General features: G+C 44.1%; 2 protein-coding genes across 2 annotated transcripts; one reads left to right on the plus strand and one right to left on the minus strand.

The window, feature by feature from the left end:
• The first annotated feature begins 10,263 nt into the window (after window positions 1–10,263).
• On the plus strand, window positions 10,264–12,623 carry LOC127297085 (uncharacterized). The gene is made up of 2 exons (XM_051327338.2): window positions 10,264–10,354; window positions 11,224–12,623. The coding sequence occupies exon 2, from the start codon at window positions 11,240–11,242 to the stop codon at window positions 12,431–12,433; it is 1,194 nt and encodes a 397-aa protein (XP_051183298.1). The 5' UTR covers window positions 10,264–10,354; window positions 11,224–11,239; the 3' UTR covers window positions 12,434–12,623.
• Window positions 12,624–12,811: 188 nt separating this feature from the next.
• On the minus strand, window positions 12,812–16,970 carry LOC127297084 (probable 26S proteasome non-ATPase regulatory subunit 3). Its single transcript, XM_051327336.2, has 8 exons — window positions 16,809–16,970; window positions 16,526–16,716; window positions 15,070–15,207; window positions 14,516–14,652; window positions 14,330–14,384; window positions 14,131–14,241; window positions 13,639–13,878; window positions 12,812–13,550 (listed from the first exon to the last, which is right to left on the minus strand). Exons 1-8 carry the CDS (start codon window positions 16,897–16,899, stop codon window positions 13,038–13,040), a joined length of 1,476 nt encoding a protein of 491 aa, XP_051183296.1. The 5' UTR covers window positions 16,900–16,970; the 3' UTR covers window positions 12,812–13,037.
• Window positions 16,971–17,245: the final 275 nt, after the last annotated feature.

Here is a 17,245-nt window from a genome sequence, read left to right on the forward strand (position 1 = left end):
TTGTACAAGCGAAGTATTTCGGGTGTGCTACAAAGATGTGTCACACCCGAAGAAGGAAGGATCATCCTGAAAGATGTACACGAAGGAATATGTGGGCATCACGCAAGCAGCCGAGCTATCGCAGCTAAAGTCTTCAGGGCAGGATTTTATTGGTTAACAACAATTGAGGACGCGAAGGAAATAGTGCAAACTTGTGACGCGTGCAGAGATTCGCCGCCAAACCTCATTCTCCGGCAGCAGAACTAATGCCAATCCCATTGTCTTGGCCCTTTGCTCAATGGGGTCTCGATATGGTGGGAAAACTACACAAAGCTTCGTCAGGAGGATATGAGTATATGCTCGTTGCTGTCGACAAATTTACCAAGTGGATAGAAGCAAAGCCGATAAATTCACCGGACGGAGCATCGGCAATCAAGTTTGTGAAAATCATTGTTTTTTGATTTGGAGTTCCGCATAGCATCGTCACAGACAATGGCAGCAATTTCACATCCAAGGAGTTCAAAGCGTATTGCGAAGAAGTGGGCATCAAATTGAGTTTTGCGTCCGTTGCACATCCACAGACCAACGGTCAAGTCGAGAAAGCCAATGGCATCATCTGCAATGGTATCAAGAAGCGCCTGTTAGGACCATTGGAAAAAGCTCGGCATACTTGGCCAGAGGAGCTGCCAAGTGTGTTGTGGAGTATTCGAATAACACTAAACACGGCGACGCAGGAGACGCCGTTTTTCCTGGTCCATGGAGCTGAAGCAGTACTGCCGATAGAAATAGAGCACGATTCTCCAAGAGTTACAGAATATGATGAAGAAATTTCGAGAAGAGCTTTGGAGGATGATGTCGACGCACTTGACGAAGCTCGAGGTGAAGTATTGTCACGAGTCGCCAAATACCAACAGGACCTGAAAAACTACCACAGTCGATGATTGCGACCAAGATCTTTCCAAGTTGGGGACTTGGTCTTACGACTAAATCAAAAAAGCCATGAAAAACTTGAGTCACCGTGGCTTGGACCTTACATCATCACAGAGGTAATCGAAGGAGGCGCATACAGAATCAAGGACAAGAAGACAGGGATTGCTGAGCCAAACCCTTGGAATGTGGCACAGCTCCGGCGTTTCTACGCTTAGATGCCGAAATATAGTCTCCTCTGTAAACATACAATGTACTGAAACGCCCGCGAGTTTTCAGACGCACTCTTTTCCTTTTTCGGGGCACCGAGTGGGGCCGGGAAAGATTTTGATGAGGCGGGCTCGCGGTGCTGCAATATAATAAAGATAGTGGAATTATATATCTTTTCGACAGGCTCGGGGGCTTCTACCCAGAAGATACAATATATATATACACAATGTCGACAAATACAATCTGCAAAATATCTCGCCTTGGTATAAAATACCTCGCCAAACAAAAATACGTCGCCAAATAGCTCGGGATTTCGTACCCGCAAAAATAGTGCACAAATATAATTTATCTTGCCTTGGGACAACCTCGCATTATAAAAAGAAAAACATCGTCATCAAAACGCCCGGGGGCTTGGCATTGAACAACAGAAATATAGTGACTTTACAATATAGATTATGTCTACTATACACAAGATACAATCCTTGGAGCAACAAATCTTCAAGGGTTACCCAGTATATTATCTATCATCAGACATTCATTATTTATCGCGCAAGTGCTATGTTCAGCATAGCTGCCCTTCACGAAGAATTCGGCGTCCATCCCAAGAAGTTCATCCATCATATCTTCGGCAACAGGGGTCACAACGTCGTCATATTTGCTGAAGTTCTTCCTCCTCTTCGCCATCTTGGCCAGGCACTTTGGAACAACCTGGCCCACGTCCAACTTTGGGTAGCAGATTTTTATCATGATCATAGCAAACCTTGCGCCAGCAGCTAATTGGGCCCGCACAAAGCCGTGGATTCGAGGAGCATCCCGAAATTTGTCCATTAAAGCAGGAAGAGTCTCTGGCATCTTATTGCGAGGAAACATGGTGCCGTAGACCAGAGACAATGTACTTGTACAAAAGTCGAGATAATCGCGAACCTGAAGCGCGCGCTCCTGAAACCTGACGATCTGGTGAGTCCGTTCAGGCGTGCCCCAACAATTTGAACCATGATCATGCGCAAGCCGGAGATGTACATTGGATCGAGCTTCGACACGTTCATCTTCGGTAGTAGCATCCAAGAAGGAACCTGTTTTTGAAAGAATCAGCGGGCAACGAGGAGACAAGCAAAAAAGAAAAATAAAGCATGACAAAGATAATGAAGCACACCTGCCATATCCAAGCTAGCATCTGTCAACAGTTGAAGCATAAAATTCTCTCGAGATGTAGCTGTAGCAGCCTCAGCAACCGCGGAGTCCCTTTCAGTTATGGCATCTTGAGCCTGTCGGAGTGCAATTTTTTCCCTCTCGGAGGATTTCCGAGATTGTTCAATGAGCATAAGCGACTGCTTCTTTGTAGATTGGAGTTGCTGTCGAAGTTCTTCCAAATCTTGCGCTGAGTCTTTACCCGACGGATCTTCAACAAATTCGACAGCAACAGGTTTTTTCTTCGAAAGGGATGAAGGAAAAACCTCGGAAGGACCAGGAGTTGCAGTATAGTTGTCAAAAATCAACTGAAAACAAAATTTTCGACATCAATCATTAAGCAAAGACAGATTTCCATTCATTCTGAAAGTATATACATGTCTATTACAAAAGAAGGACCTATAGACAACTACTGAAGCAGCCACCGCCAAGAACACTATGGCGACAGTGCCAAAAGGGGAGAGAAACTAAAAGGAAAAAAGCACAAGTGGTCTACTTGACCTCCGGCTTTGAAGAACTCGGAGCAGGCGCTGGCTTATATCCAAGAGTGGTGAGGATCTTCTTTGAACTGGGCTTCGCCGCTTTAATTAGCGACTGCCACTTCTTCGTCTCGATCTCCCCCGTGTTGCCAACTTTCGACCAGTCGACTTGCTGTTGACTCTCCGCAATTAAGGCCATCGTACCTTCGACACCAACTTTCAGTCCCTCTTGACGAAGTTGGAGCCCAAGGTCTTCTGGGGAAGTGAAGCACTTGGCGAGAGCAACAAAAGTTGCGGGTTCCTCCTTTTTCTTGAAAAAATATGGGAAAAGCCGCGACAAGCCAATCTTAGCTTCAGAAAGGCCGTCGCGGGCCTCATCGCCATGAATTTCAAGAAGAGAAAGAGCGTCGAGGAGTTGATCACCCTCAGGGCTCTCCAGCTCATACTCTTGGTTTGTTCTCCCTGAGTAAAATAAAAGAGAGTTGGTCAAGCAAAAAGAGGGAACAAAGACGACGCAAGAAAGCAACAAGGGTGTAGACACTTACTAACAAAACGTCGACTCTGCGACTCTAGTCGACCAAGGATTTCTTCCTCGCGAGCAGAATGCTGAGCTACATTTTCTTCTAGAGCCTTTTTTGCGTCGTCGAGTCTCTTTTGAAGATCCTCGACGGTAGCAGCATCAGCTTCGGCTTTCATGCGTGCCGTTTCGCTTTGCTCTAACTCAGTAGCAAGAGCGTCAGCACGTTTGTTGGCTTCCGCAAGTCTTTCTGCCAGTGTAAAGCAGGCGAGTAAAAGAACTGCAGCAAAAAATAGCGACATAATATGTTCGACAAGGAAAAAAAGGTACCCTCAAGCTTGGCAGCATAATCGCGGTACCCGATAAATTGGGTACCAAAGCGGATGAGCTCTTTCATAAAAGGCTGAAGAAATCATCATGTCAAAAGATCAATATAGGAAGAAGAAAAACTTGACATCAAGAAGCAAAATGAGAGGAAAGTTCAAAGCAGAACAAAAGAAAACAACTTACCTCTTCCATCAAAGGAGTCGAGGAACAACCAGATAGTGTGGTTGGTTCCTTGGTTGATTCCACCCTGGCTCTCTTCGGGGAAGAGGCCCGGGGGCTCACAGCTGGAGTTGGATGCTCCAGTTTTTGTTGAGGAGGCGAAGTTTCATCACCATCAGGATGAGCTTCCGAGACAACCAAAGTACGGGACGTGCTCGTTCGAGCAGTCGCATCAATGGGTACATCTTCTTCTTCATCGCTAATATAACAAATTTAGCGACAAGATGAGAAAACAGTTCGGAAAAGTATCGAGAAGGGACAAATGCAGTGCATTAAAAAACTTACGAGTTGATGAGAGAGGCATCGTAAAGATCCAAAGGCTTCTCCCCGGCATCGGGTGCAGTCTTTTCGGCACAGGAAGTATCAGCTTTGGAGGCACCAGAGTCAATAATTTCATCTCTTTTCCTCTTGCCTTTTGGAGAAGCAGCAGGAAGAGATGAGCGTGTCGACGAAGTAACCTCTGTTTCATTCTCTTTTTCAAGTGAAGCCGCGGATTTTTGGGAACCCCCGACTCCACTTTCAGGGCGAGAAGTACCCTGGTTGTCGTCGGTGACAACAGCCCGTTCTTCGACTTCCCCACCTTCGGGAAGGGGAGGAAGAGAAGATAAAACAAGATGACCCTGTGGAATATAAAGAATATCGACAAAGCAGTTATATTTCGTCATCAATAAAGTGGTCGACAGGAAAAATCTGGGAAGACAGCATAATAGTCGCAAAGATCAATTACCTCAGGAAGAGGATTGGCGCTACAAAATGGCTTAACTTTGCAAGAAGATGGAACGGTGTCCTTCTTGTTAAGCTTGGAGATTCTTCGGATCAGCTTCTCGAAGTCCTTCGCAGGAAGATCTGGGGAGAGCCTCTCGACGTCTTCATCACCAGCATACATCCAAAGGGGATTTTTTCGAGCTTGCAGAGGCTGCACTCTAATCCTAAGGAAGTAGGCTGTGATTTGGATACCCGATAGCTCCTTGCCACGGGTACTCTGAAGCTCACGGATGCGAGTCATTATCGTCTCTGTCGCCAATTTCTCTTCTTCGGTAGCTTCAGCATCCCAGGAGCGGCGGCGAAGAATTTTGGTTTTTCCGTCGAAGGGGGCGATGTTGTACTCCACTGAATCAGAGCTTTCTTCGTGCACATACAGCCACCTCTTGCGCCACCCTTGGACGGAATCAGGGAATTTGACGTCGAAGTAATCGACGTTAGAGCGAACACAGATAACGACGCCGCCAATATTATAGGCGACGCCGTGGGAGCCATTGCGGCGGAGGCAGAAGATGCGTTTCCACAAAGCCCAATTAGGTTGGACTCCGAGGAAGCATTCGCACAATGTGATAAAAATCGACACGTGCAAGATAGAATTGGGCGTCAGCTAGTGAAGCTGAAGCCCATAAACAAAGACAAGGCCGCGCAGAAACTCATGGATAGGAGGGGAAATACCGCGGATGAGATGATCAACGAAACTGACCCGGTACTCCATTGGAGGAGATGGGTAGCTCTCCTCGTGGGGGAAGCGCAGCGCGTCCTTCTTCTTGGCGAACCCCAGCTTCTTCAGCAGGTTCATGTCCTGGTTGGAGATCTTGGATCTCTCCCACTCCAAATCTTCGGTGGCCATTGGGGATTTTTGGAGCGTTGTGCTGGGTGTGTCGCGAGGGTGATGATTTCTACTAGGATGGAGCAGAACAGCACGAGCTCGGAGGAGCGCACAAAGCGATGAGAGCACTGGAGGAATTTTTGCAGAGGAACAGAAGTGCGGCGCGAGTGGAAGTATTGATTGAGGAAGACGATGGCCTTATATGCAGGTGCGTTGAAACGACGCACCGTTGGATGAAGAAATTGTGGACAGATGTTGTACACGTAGTCAAGGGGTAAAAGGTAATTTCATTATGACGAGAAATCACAGAACCTGCCGTACATGTGCCAGTAAAAGCGGAAGACGTGTGTCCCCCACTTGCACGACGTGTCCATCGGAGAGGGGATTTGGACCCAGGAGGCAGTGAGAGGAGCGGTTTTCGCATGTTTCCAATACAGTAATCGTGGCTATCATCAGCAATGACGTCACTGAGATAAAAGAAAAACTCGACTGAGGAGCCTGGTGAAAATATCGACAACACAAGATTATTTCGAGAGCCTTTGATCAAATACAAGTTTTTGCCCAAATGCTCGGGGGCTACTTTGAAAAAAGAAAAAACTACGAGTATGACAAAATAGAAATGGCGAGAGCCTATGACCAAATGCAAGCATTTGTTCATAGCCTCGGGGGCTACTCCCATCGGGAGCGCTGGTCGCACACCCGATAGATATGAAAAAAAGCTCGGGAAGGATTATCAATATAGTGGCAGAAGATACTAATTGCTGGAGCCTACAACCAAGCACAAGTCCTTGGCTGTAGCCTCGGGGGCTACTCCCATCGGGAACGCTGTTCGCGTACCCGACGAATTTAGACCAAAAAAAAAGTGAGTATATTTCGAGTTATACAGATAACTCTACATATACTCCCATCGGGAAGACAAAATAAGTCATTAAATATGACGCGATAAAATGTGCTATTCCAACAGCCGAAAATCACTCGACAATATATTCTCAGAGCGCTAGAAGTCGCGAATAAATCTCTGAATGCCGCAAAACTTTGCGAAGGTAAGACCCCAGATCCGTTCTGAGCGGCGTGGCACCCTCTCTGACGGCGGATTGCTACTTTTTTCCGTATCAACAGATACGAAGAAAAATACTAACGAACGCGTTAGGTACCTGATAAAATATGACTGGGACTCGACAGAATGGTAAGACCTTAAGCGGCACCTGTCGAAGTTTACACCAGTATCCCGAGATCATGTCCAGGGACGTGATCTTGAAGTAGGTTTTTGCGGATTGCCACTAGAGCAGTTAACTAGTACCTGATCCGTCAGATGAACTAGCCCCAACTACCGTTATCCCTGTACAAAATAATATTTGCATATCGAAAGGTTATGCACTAAATTCGACAAGATTATTGAATGATTAAAGTTGGAGATTTTCCCTGATTCTTCGATTCAAGAAAAATCTCGGGGGCTACTGACATAGGCATCCCCAATGGGCCTGCCAAAGATGGTACCCGGGGTTTACTGAAGGCCCAGGACTCGAAGAATAAGAAGATTCGGAAGCCTATTTAGTGTTAAGAAAAGATAGATTGTATTAGAAAACATAGAGACTTGTAATCTTACGGGTTGGGTACGAAACCCTCCCGAACTCTGTAACTTGTGTATTACGAAACCCTCAGCTCCACCCTCTATATAAGGGGGAGTCGAGGGACAAAGAAAGGATCGAATTTATTGTCAACAGAATCCTAGTTTTTACAATCAGCGAGTACTTTTCGGCTGAAACCTTCGAGATCTACTTGCCCTCTACTTCCAACAAAACCCTAGTCTACAACCTGTAGGCATTGACAAATTAATCCTTTGTCAACGGGAAATAGTGACCGCCAGTCAAACACCAATAACATACAGCTCTTTTTGTAGCCACGGGTGGCACATAGGTACGGGTGGCACGCGATATCGCAAGTGGGTGGCGGATCCTTACTCCCGCTTACACTTACACCTATGTGGTTCTTCCACCCCGAGAGGGTCATGGTGAAACACATCTTCAGCTTTGTATCCAAAATTAGAACCTATCTTGTGAAACTGGAAGTACTGTGACCTAAAGTAGCGTGTATAGAGGGACAGAGCTAGAATTTTATATAAGATGGGTCAACTAACCATTATGCAACTTAAAGGGCTCAAATGGTTAATTTGGACATCAAGTACACACACTCTCACGTGGGCTGAGAGAAGTAATGCTACACTTACAGACTGATTCTTACAAAGTCCCACTTACGCTTGTACATGGCAATAAGGTGGAGGGGATCGCGGCCTGAATTCACGGGAGGTTAGCATTATTTGAACCAATCAGGTGCATCAACATAATTCCGTAGGGTTTTTCTGTAAGCTGGATTCTGTAGGTTCAACAATATTGGGCTGCAGGGGTCTCACATAAAGTCAGCGTGGGAGGAGCCATGGCCCCAACGTCGCAGCAAGGCCCCTTGCTGATTTGGTGCCTGCGTCTATGAATAAGGGTGTGAGTAGTTCTCATACAACTGGGAATTAACTTAGTTCTCAGCCAGACAACGCCATTGAATTCAAGTTGTAACCCATGTTGAAAATCACCATTAGAACAAATTATGAAACAAATCTAACGGTTTTGATGTATTTTTTTCTAGTTGCAACCGACAGATATTCATTTGCAACTCATCTTGCAACCAAGAAAATCTCAGTGCAACTTAAATGCACGAATCACGATGTAAATTCGATAATGTAGAACCCGATCGAGAACTAAGTTAGTTTCAGCACCCATATAGATAAATGTTTTTGTCGTCATGTTATGTTCAGACCGTGTGAACAGGAAATAAGGTGTAGAACTTGACCTAGAAATAAGTTAGTTTTCAGCACCTGTATAGATAAATGTTTTCATGGTCATATTATATATGTTCAAACCGCGAAAAAAGGAAATAAGGCAAGCACGCTTAACAAAAGTGTCACGGCTGAATGATGACTTAATTTTGAATAAACATGAACTACATTTGCAATTTGTTGGCTTCTTTAGCTAAATGATGATGATGGTTTTGTCAGTTCAGATGCCTCTTGCTGATGTACGTGCTTACCTCGGCTAAAGTACCAACTAGATATGGTTTATCTATTCTCGGCACTTTTTGGACTAAACCACCGAGCATGTTCACACGGTGAGTGGGAGCTTGCACTAAAAAAAATGGACACTTGTGTCAAACTTTTCTTCAAAACTGTGATTTACAAATTAGTTATGGTGCGTGCAATAAAACATGTATTGCGCTATGTTGACACATCGCATTCTTCCACTTGTTGGGCACGACCAGAACCTAGGAAACCTTTTGGGATAAGATGCTTTGCAAGAATGAAACATAAAGTTTGAGTTACTTTGTTGAAACTGAAATATGCTCCGTGATTAAACCTTGATTTCTTTTGCATGTATGGATCGCTAAATCGAACACCCGTTGGTTTGTGGAAGATGACACTTCCTGACTTCCAATCGAATTTCCATGCTTGTTGCTTCGAGGGGTGAATTCCTATTATGATTGTTCTGGAGAATAAAAGAATCACACGATTTCCGTCGAGTTGCGTCTTGTGTGTACTATACTGTGTCGTCCACTTCATGTAGGTTATCATCTAAGAGCACGTTTCAATAGAAAACTGTTGTAGGAGTAGTTTAATTCGCTTGAAAACTTAGAACAGACGCTTACCTGTATTCTGTTCCGGCGGTGAACCGGTGATTGTGACGAATTGGTTGTCCTTGACGTTTGGATTGGTCGTAGTCTCGGAGACTTCGCCGTAGGGGCTGCGTAGGATCTCGTCCGTGAGCTGACCGTGAGCAGTTTTCTACTCCAGCGGGTGCTCAAAGCACTTCTGCACAAAGATCATCGAATACTTCAAAATAACACAATTGTGAATTGTCCACAATAACTTTTTTATTTTCGTATATAGCAACGTTTGATTGTTTTTTGAGCCGGCCATAGTTTGTGTTTTTTTTAGCAACCGGCAAAAGCTCTTCCTTTTCATTAAGAGGGAAAATGACTAGTTTATGAGGGAAACTAGCTGAAAACCGAACAAAAGTTTGGGTTTATTTTCTCTAGCTATTTATACTAATTTGTAAATATGGCCATTAAAGTACACACATGCATGATATATTTGTGGATTTTCTACATCAGGTTCTATTCCATACTGGTAGGAGAAGAACCTGACTCAGTATTCTTAAAAAAGAGGAGAAAGTAGAACCAAGTCAAGATGATATGGGTTGCCTCTTCTTGCGCCAAAGATCTTACCATTTTCAAAGGGCGGGGGCTAAGTAATATGAGCAATCTTTTACCCTATAAATACCTAAATGTCTTACTATCCAACTCTGGGATTTTCCCTTTCCCATGGCAGTATGCTTGAGTACTTTATACTAATTCAGTTTCCAATGGGACTGTTTTCCGAGTTACAAAACAATAGTCACCGTGATCAACATTCCGATGCACCATTGTATGTGTTCATTGCCTAGCTCTTTCGAGAGTTGGAGATCTCTTTCACAAGGCTACACACATTATGAAGTTTTTTTTTTGCGGGTAAATGTATTCACATTATGAAGTTGTTCGGCTAAAGAAAGAAACTTTGTGTAGTTGCCACCCTTTTTCATACTTCGAGGGTTTATGCGTTTAATCTATTAGCCTCCAGTTTAAAGCAGCTCGTTTCCAACCCTGACTAAAGTGCCAACAAATGGCAATTGGTCAGAAAAAAAAAGGTTGCGCCAGCAAATGCCTAGCTAATGTACTTTACGTAAAATAAGACGGCCTTTCTGCAAAAGTAGCTCTCTTAGTATAATTACCTTTCCCCTCCCCCAATCCCGCCCCTCGCCCTGCCTCAGTTTACACTCCCAATAGTCCCCGAGCGCGACCTACCTTAGATCGCCCCATTGATCCTCGTTGAAGAAGGTAATACCACCATTCCTACCTGTAATTTCCAGTATAAAACCGTTAATCTCCAGTTTTCCACTCCTTACCAGTTCATGCTCTAGTACCTCCAGCAGGCACCAACACCTGTTCCCTGGTCAGCCAAACCTCCATGTTTTGTATGTGTTGTCAGTTCTGTCGGTTTTGATTTGAGCATGGATTTCCCTTGTGCTTGTTTGGGTACTAGGGAATTTTAGAAGGACTGGAGTTATTGGCCCTACTAGGGTTTTTGATGCCAAGTTTTGGGCTGTTCCTTCACCGAAATCGTGTATGGCATTGCTGTATGAGCCTGAATCTCAACATTGGTAAGCAAGTAATCCGTGCACAATCGCTGTTCTTTCTGCCACGTTTAGTGTCCTATTTCTGCACGAGACTTGATATTTGCAGTACGTGTTGCCAAAATCTTCATTTGTGGTGAAGAACGAAATTTACGCTTGCTGTGCTTAAATAGGTCAACGGTTTCAAACCGTGGACTGAACTTTGTTTCAAGCTGTGTTCCTAACTTAAAACCCAGCGTGCCTTTTTGCTTCAGAGCAAATCCGTAACGGTCTCCTTCAGACCACCAGAGTCTGAATTTCCTGACCCCAGTTTCCTTCCTGCGAGCAAATTAGTCCGAGTTCATTTCTACTTTGTATCAATCTGTCGGTCTGAAACTGAAGCACCTTAATTTGAACTCCTTATTTAAAGCCGTAAACTAAAGATCCGTCCTTATTTAAGTCAATTGTTGTAGCATAACTGTTTTGTGCCCATTCTGCTTAACTTCAGCTGTAATTTGCAATCTTAGTTAAGACAACGGTATATCTCTTACTCTAACACTGAAGAAATTATTTCATTGTTTGTGCTATGTGCAGCCTTAGAACACCTGCAATGGCAGCCTATCAAACTGGCCGTATGTCCGATCCATCGGTGCTCAACACCAATGCTATCACCCAAAGGCTCAACAACTTCACTACTGAGACTGCCGGAGTAGACAAGTCCATAGGCTACCTCGACATCTTTGTCCACCAGGCGCGCGATATCAACAACGTCTGCATCTACCACAAGCAGGATGTGTACGCAAAGCTGTGCTTGACAAGCGATCCAGAAGTGTCATGCTCAACCCAGGTGATCAATGGCGGTGGACGTAACCCGGTATTCGATGAGGCTCTGAAGCTCGACGTGCGCACGGTGGAGGCTTCGCTGAAATGCGAGGTCTGGATGCTGAGCAGGGTGAGGAACTACCTTGAGGACCAGCTTCTTGGCTTCACCGTTGTTCCTTTGGTCGACATCCTAGTGGCTGATGGAAAGCTGGCCCAGGAGTTCTCCATGTCATCCACTGACCTGTTTCACACACCAGCCGGGTTTGTGCGCCTGTCCCTGTCTTATATTGGTAGTTCTCCGGATGTCATTGAAATATCGTCACCGGAGAAGTCGGCATCTGCTGTGACCGATTCTGGCAATGACAACTTGGATGCTGCTGAGATCGAAAAGATCGAATTCCCAGACTTGAATATGGCCAGGGAGAATGAAACTATGGTCTCCAAGTATTTCGAGATGGAGACCTTGGAAACATATGAGAATCTAGTCAAAGCTGAGAACAGCAAGTTACTCCAGAATGATGTAGTTATACCTGGTCCTGAGATATCTACTGTCAATCCTGAGGAATGTCCTGACGAAAGCAGCTGTGTATCAACAGCAGACCCGCAGTCGGTCTCCGAGCCGTCGGAGACCGCCGCCGCGGCTTCTTCCAGTGAAATCCAGAGGGAGAAGAGCCAAAATGTTACGGATGGCGAGGCTGATTCTTCTGAAGCGCCTCCACCCAAGGATGAGCTTGTCCAGACTTCAGTGATCGGCGTCAACCTCCAACCTGGGGAATCTGTTGTCCAGCAGGACATAGTTGACATGTACATGAAGAGCATGCAGCAGTTCACCAACTCCCTTGCGAAAATGAAGCTCCCGTTCGATGTCGTCGAGAACATTACTAGTCCCTCCGCCGATGATAGCACCGACTCGATTACAGCTGAGAAGTCGTCGCCATCGAAGGGTTCAAGAGTCTTCTACGGAAGCAGAGCCTTCTTCTAAGGTTCATCTGATAGCTAGGGTCGCACATAGTACTACACTATACACTCACTCTACACTTTGGTATTTGCTAATGGTGTTAAGCTTTGTTTAAAGGACTGAGATTTCATAATAATTCATCAGAGCTGTAGATTCAGCTTGTATAACAGTGCTTCTATTGCACTGAAGTAACTTCATGCTACTACTTCTACATTAGATCTTAAGAAAGATTTATGTCGGTCCCCAATCAATTTGAATCATAGATATTACGAGCAAGATTAACATGATTATACTAGATTTGCTGCCACCAGGTACAAGCCTGGCATTGCATAATCACATAAACAAGAATGGAAAAGATGTATAGATGACAAATATATCAATCAGGAAGCAGACACACCAAAATTCAGTAAAGGACAAGGTGCATTTCGCATGGTACAGAGATCCACAAAACCGGTTTAGATGAGGAGAAAAAGAAATGTAAACTCTAGACACATCTGGGGTCCAATAAAGTGCTGATCAACATGGAATTACAGAAGATGTAAAAAAAGTTTACATGATTCAAACATCCCTACAGTGGGAGAAATCGGTGATTTCGGGGCTTAAAGTCAACAATTCAAAAAGTGATCAACTAAAAATCATCATCATCCTCCTCAGCCATGTGTTTTGCCAGCTCTTCCTCCTGCTGGAGCCTTTCTCGGCGCTTCTCAGCACTCTCCTTTTCCTTGTGAGAATTCGGAGGGAACCTCATCGCCTTGACCGCTTCATTATGCATGTTGAGGCAGAACGCAATCCTGGAGTTGAATGCAGCCTGGGGTTCATTCGTCGAGTAGACATCACCAGTTTCTTTCGACACCATCCAGCCATTCGAATGATCTATGGTGGCATCAATTGCACCATCTCTTATGGCCTTGGATACAATGCTCTCCGCATCAGCAACAGGATCTGCAGAGACTAGCCTTAGCTTCTTGGCAATGTCAGCAAGGGAGATCCGTGAGTATGAAAGGCTGATGTTCCTGAGTCCAGTTCGAATCACATTGTGGCGCAGCCTCACAATCAAATTGTGAGTCCTGTCTGCACTGAAAGTGCTTGCAAATTTGTCTGCAACAGCTCTAAACAATTCCAAATCCCCAATCCTCACCGCCTAGAGACCAATAATTCAAATGTTATGACTAGAGCTTCCCAGTGTAGTAACATATGAAAGTAATATTTAAAAGAAGACTAAAACTTACATTTGTAAGCTCAAAATAAGGTATCAACGCTTCCTTCATTCCTTTCTGCATGAAAACAGTCCTCTCTGGGATCTCCCCAAGAAGCAGCCTTACTATGATAGCCCATTTATTGCACTGAATCCGAAAGCCACGAGCTGCCATCGGTGCCTTCCGAGCAGCTTGCAGGAGGCTTTCTTTAGCATCAGTGTACTCCAACTGAATTGTTCTGATTTTCCCCAAGTAGAAGAGGTACCGGCAGAACTGCAATAGAAAATGTCAACATTCACTTGAGCATGCCAACAAAATGAATTAACTGTAGAAAGATCTCATACTTCAATAATCAACAAGGCAACCACTAGCCAAAATGCATTTAAACAAGAATAGCTATTAAATAAACGAGTTTCACAATATTTACATGTACTGGCATAATGCATCCGAAACATAATACATTCATTACTTGCTGCAGGTAATTAATTAACTGCAGATAATGATTGGAAGAAGCAGATGAATTACTTGCTGGTTGGAATGCGCTTCAAAACGTGGTGCCTTTGACCTAAGTTTTTCTGCCTGGTCAAACAAATTATAGTGGAGGTAATTGCGAAGAAGCAGGTTGAGCAGAGTTTCCTGTAATCATGAAAAAATGCATTCCAGATATTAGCATAATTTCACAGCACAGCACTTAACCAGCGAGAACCAGGAAAACATAAACTACCTGTCCAAGCTCATCATGATGTAAAGTTGCCATTCTATGCAGCCCAAGGAGATTCCTGTACAAAGAAGCAAATGTAGGAGAATTGATTCAGAACAGAGTAAACGGAAACTAGGGAAAAATTAGAGGGGGCCTGGGGATGAGTTAGCTTAGCAATGAGAAGTGAGCATGATGTACAAGTTGACATACCCACGAATTTCAGCAAGGCTGTTGGTAATTTCATGCACATACGAATAATAGAAGTACAACCTAGAAGCCAAAACATCAACAGTTCTCCTGTTCAAGGTCTTCAGACGAGCAATGGTTGCAGTTGCACAGGATTTAGCCTAGAGACAAGTAGAGAACTTCAATTATAGGGAAACAAACATTTACAAGCAAATGCAAGGGTGTGTGCAAGACTTCAGATTCTGGCCAATTATGCATCATAAAAAATCATAGATGTGCATCATGTTGAAAGTACAGAATTTCATGCAAATAATGATCAAATTTTCCCTGTAAAAATGGCAGGTGGCTATTGCATTGGTCAAATATAAGTAGGGAACATTTTGTCTTTGCTGTGCTTTAATATGTGATCATACTTTGGAATGATTTTTCGGTGCTCATGTTACAAGATGATTCACATCTATGACTTTTTTTATTATCTTAAGGTGCACAATAAAGCAAACTGTAAATTCAAGCACTGAAATCTTTCATGTATAAAATCAATTTACGCTACAGAGAATATATCACTGTATCAGACATACCTCATCATATTTCTTCTGATCAATGAGGAAAATCAGGACAAGCAGACAACAATATATCTCAATCTCAGGAAGGCCTTGCTTGATAGAAATCTGAGTTGCTGGAGCCGTAGCATCAACATCCATCTCAGTCTCATCTTCCTAAGAAGTAACAATGTATCAGCACCTGAATTAAGGAGTTCTGAATAACAGAATAATATTTTTTGAAGCAAATCTAACTTCAAATGTTATGTTTACTTAATGATGAAGCAGGTAAGAAGTCTACATTTGGTCAGACTTTAAGAGCATCTTTGGTTCCTCACATATATTAAGCCATCTTTACAAAATCAAGTTATCTCATAGATGGCAAGTGATACCGGCCTGGTTAGCAGTTTCGTAGGTTATCTCCATTATAGTTACACGCATATTTGGTAAAATACACCCTCCTGCTCCAACTCGAGGAACAAATTTCTACTGTATCTAAACATACTGCAGGGACCCATATTTAGAGTGACAAGATGAACTTGCAACATACATGATACAGAAAAACATTATGCTTTTGAAAATTTAAGCACAAGATGAATACAGAAGAACTAACTGATTGTAAAATAACACATAATCAAAATCGTATGATTATTTAGCTCAAAAATAGCAGTGAGCCAATGATAGATCACATACTGACAGACTGACAGTTACCATCGCCAGTAGTTCAGTTACCAGAGTCTTGTTTCGCCAATAAGAAAATCAGTCCAGCAAGGAATCATTGTCCCTCGATTTGACATGATGATATTAGATTTTAACAAATGTTTCAAGCAAGGAATTTGTTAGCCCAGTACGCAGTAGGAAAATCAGTAACCGGAAGGTTTGGTACCCTGGATCCCTGATCAGTACATGCGCTATGCAGGTATATGTCTGTTGCAATTATGCAAAAATGAAGCTAAGATAGAGCTCCAAGTTTCATAGGAATCGTATGATAATTTAGAAGAAAAATAACAAGAAGAAGAAATCATGTATGCCATCGGAAGCTAAAGAACAGTCTAATTATGCGGTGCGTGTGATCCAATGATAAATGACATGCTGATATTTATCATCATCGGCAGCACAGTGCAGTTTCACCAAAATTCCAGACCAGTCAGGAACTACTAAGCCTCAATTTGAGATGTTAACAAATTTTAGATGTTCACAAATGTTTCCAGCCCAGGATTTGTTCACCCAGTACCCAGTAGGAAATAACAGTTAACGGAAGGTTTTCAAGTATACGATTCAAGTATAACACGGAACATTCCTCAGGAAATAACAGTACAAATACGATGCAAGTATGCCTCCGTTGTAAATATGCAAAAATGAAACTAAGATGGAGCTTCGAGTCTCATACGAAAACCAGCCAGAGGTAACACGGAATTGTATTTTTTGCATGTGCAGAAACTACATACAGTAACAGTAACATTATGGAATCAACTGCTGTGGAACATAGTTTTACCTTGGGGAGGAGGCAGGTGAGGCGGGCATATGCTTCGCCGGAGGCGGGGAGGGCGAAGGCGAGGAAGGCCGAGACGTCGCCAGCGGCGAGGCGGCGGCGCAGGGCGACGGTGAGGCGGACGGCGCGGGAGATCCGGCGGACCTCCTTGGACAGCGAGCCAGCCTCGATCACCGAGGCGATCTCCTTCAGATCTGGGGCACGCGCAAATCAAGACGAATCTGAGGGATTCTGCGGCGCGAGGAGGAAATAACTAGGGTTTTTGGGGATGGAGAGGGGAACTTACGGTGGAGAGTGGAAGGGGGCGGCGCCGCCGCAGCGGCGGCGGCGGGGGCGGCGGCCGGCTGCGGCTCGCTCATCTGCACGTCCTCTGGCATCCCGGCGGCAGGGGGGAGAGTACTGAGGATTCGTTGGTGTGCGGGGCTTTTTTTCTTTGTTCCTTACTTGTGGCTTAAGAAGGTCGCCTCACACTTGAGCTTCCTTTTGGACTGTGTTGGGAACTAAACTGCATATTTTAAAATTTTGGAAGGGCATTTCCTCGAATTTTTTTATTTACCAACACTTTCAGCAAAATAGTACTATTGCTAAAAGGTCCTTTTTTGACAAACTTATACCTCTTTATTCATTGGAGTTCATAGATAAAGTACATCATTTAGGAGGGTCGAGGAGAAGTACAATAGAAACAAGGGGCTCATCTGCCCACATAGAGGAAGCACATCCCCT

Source organism: Lolium perenne, chromosome 4, assembly GCF_019359855.2.
Source record: "Lolium perenne isolate Kyuss_39 chromosome 4, Kyuss_2.0, whole genome shotgun sequence".
NCBI lineage: Eukaryota > Viridiplantae > Streptophyta > Magnoliopsida > Poales > Poaceae > Lolium > Lolium perenne.

What these genes read in the sequence shown, in the direction of transcription:
- LOC127297085 (XM_051327338.2), top strand. Translation starts at nt 11,240, where the DNA reads ATGGCAGCCTATCAAACTGGCCGTATGTCCGATCCATCGGTGCTCAAC.
- LOC127297084 (XM_051327336.2), bottom strand. Translation starts at nt 16,899, where the DNA reads ATGCCAGAGGACGTGCAGATGAGCGAGCCGCAGCCGGCCGCCGCCCCC. An exon ending in TCACCTGCCTCCTCCCCAAG is followed by an intron (nt 15,208 to 16,525) that starts GTAAAACTATGT and finishes GTTACTTCTTAG; the next exon opens with GAAGATGAGACTGAGATGGA. An exon ending in AGCCTTGCTGAAATTCGTGG is followed by an intron (nt 14,385 to 14,515) that starts GTATGTCAACTT and finishes TTCTTTGTACAG; the next exon opens with GAATCTCCTTGGGCTGCATA.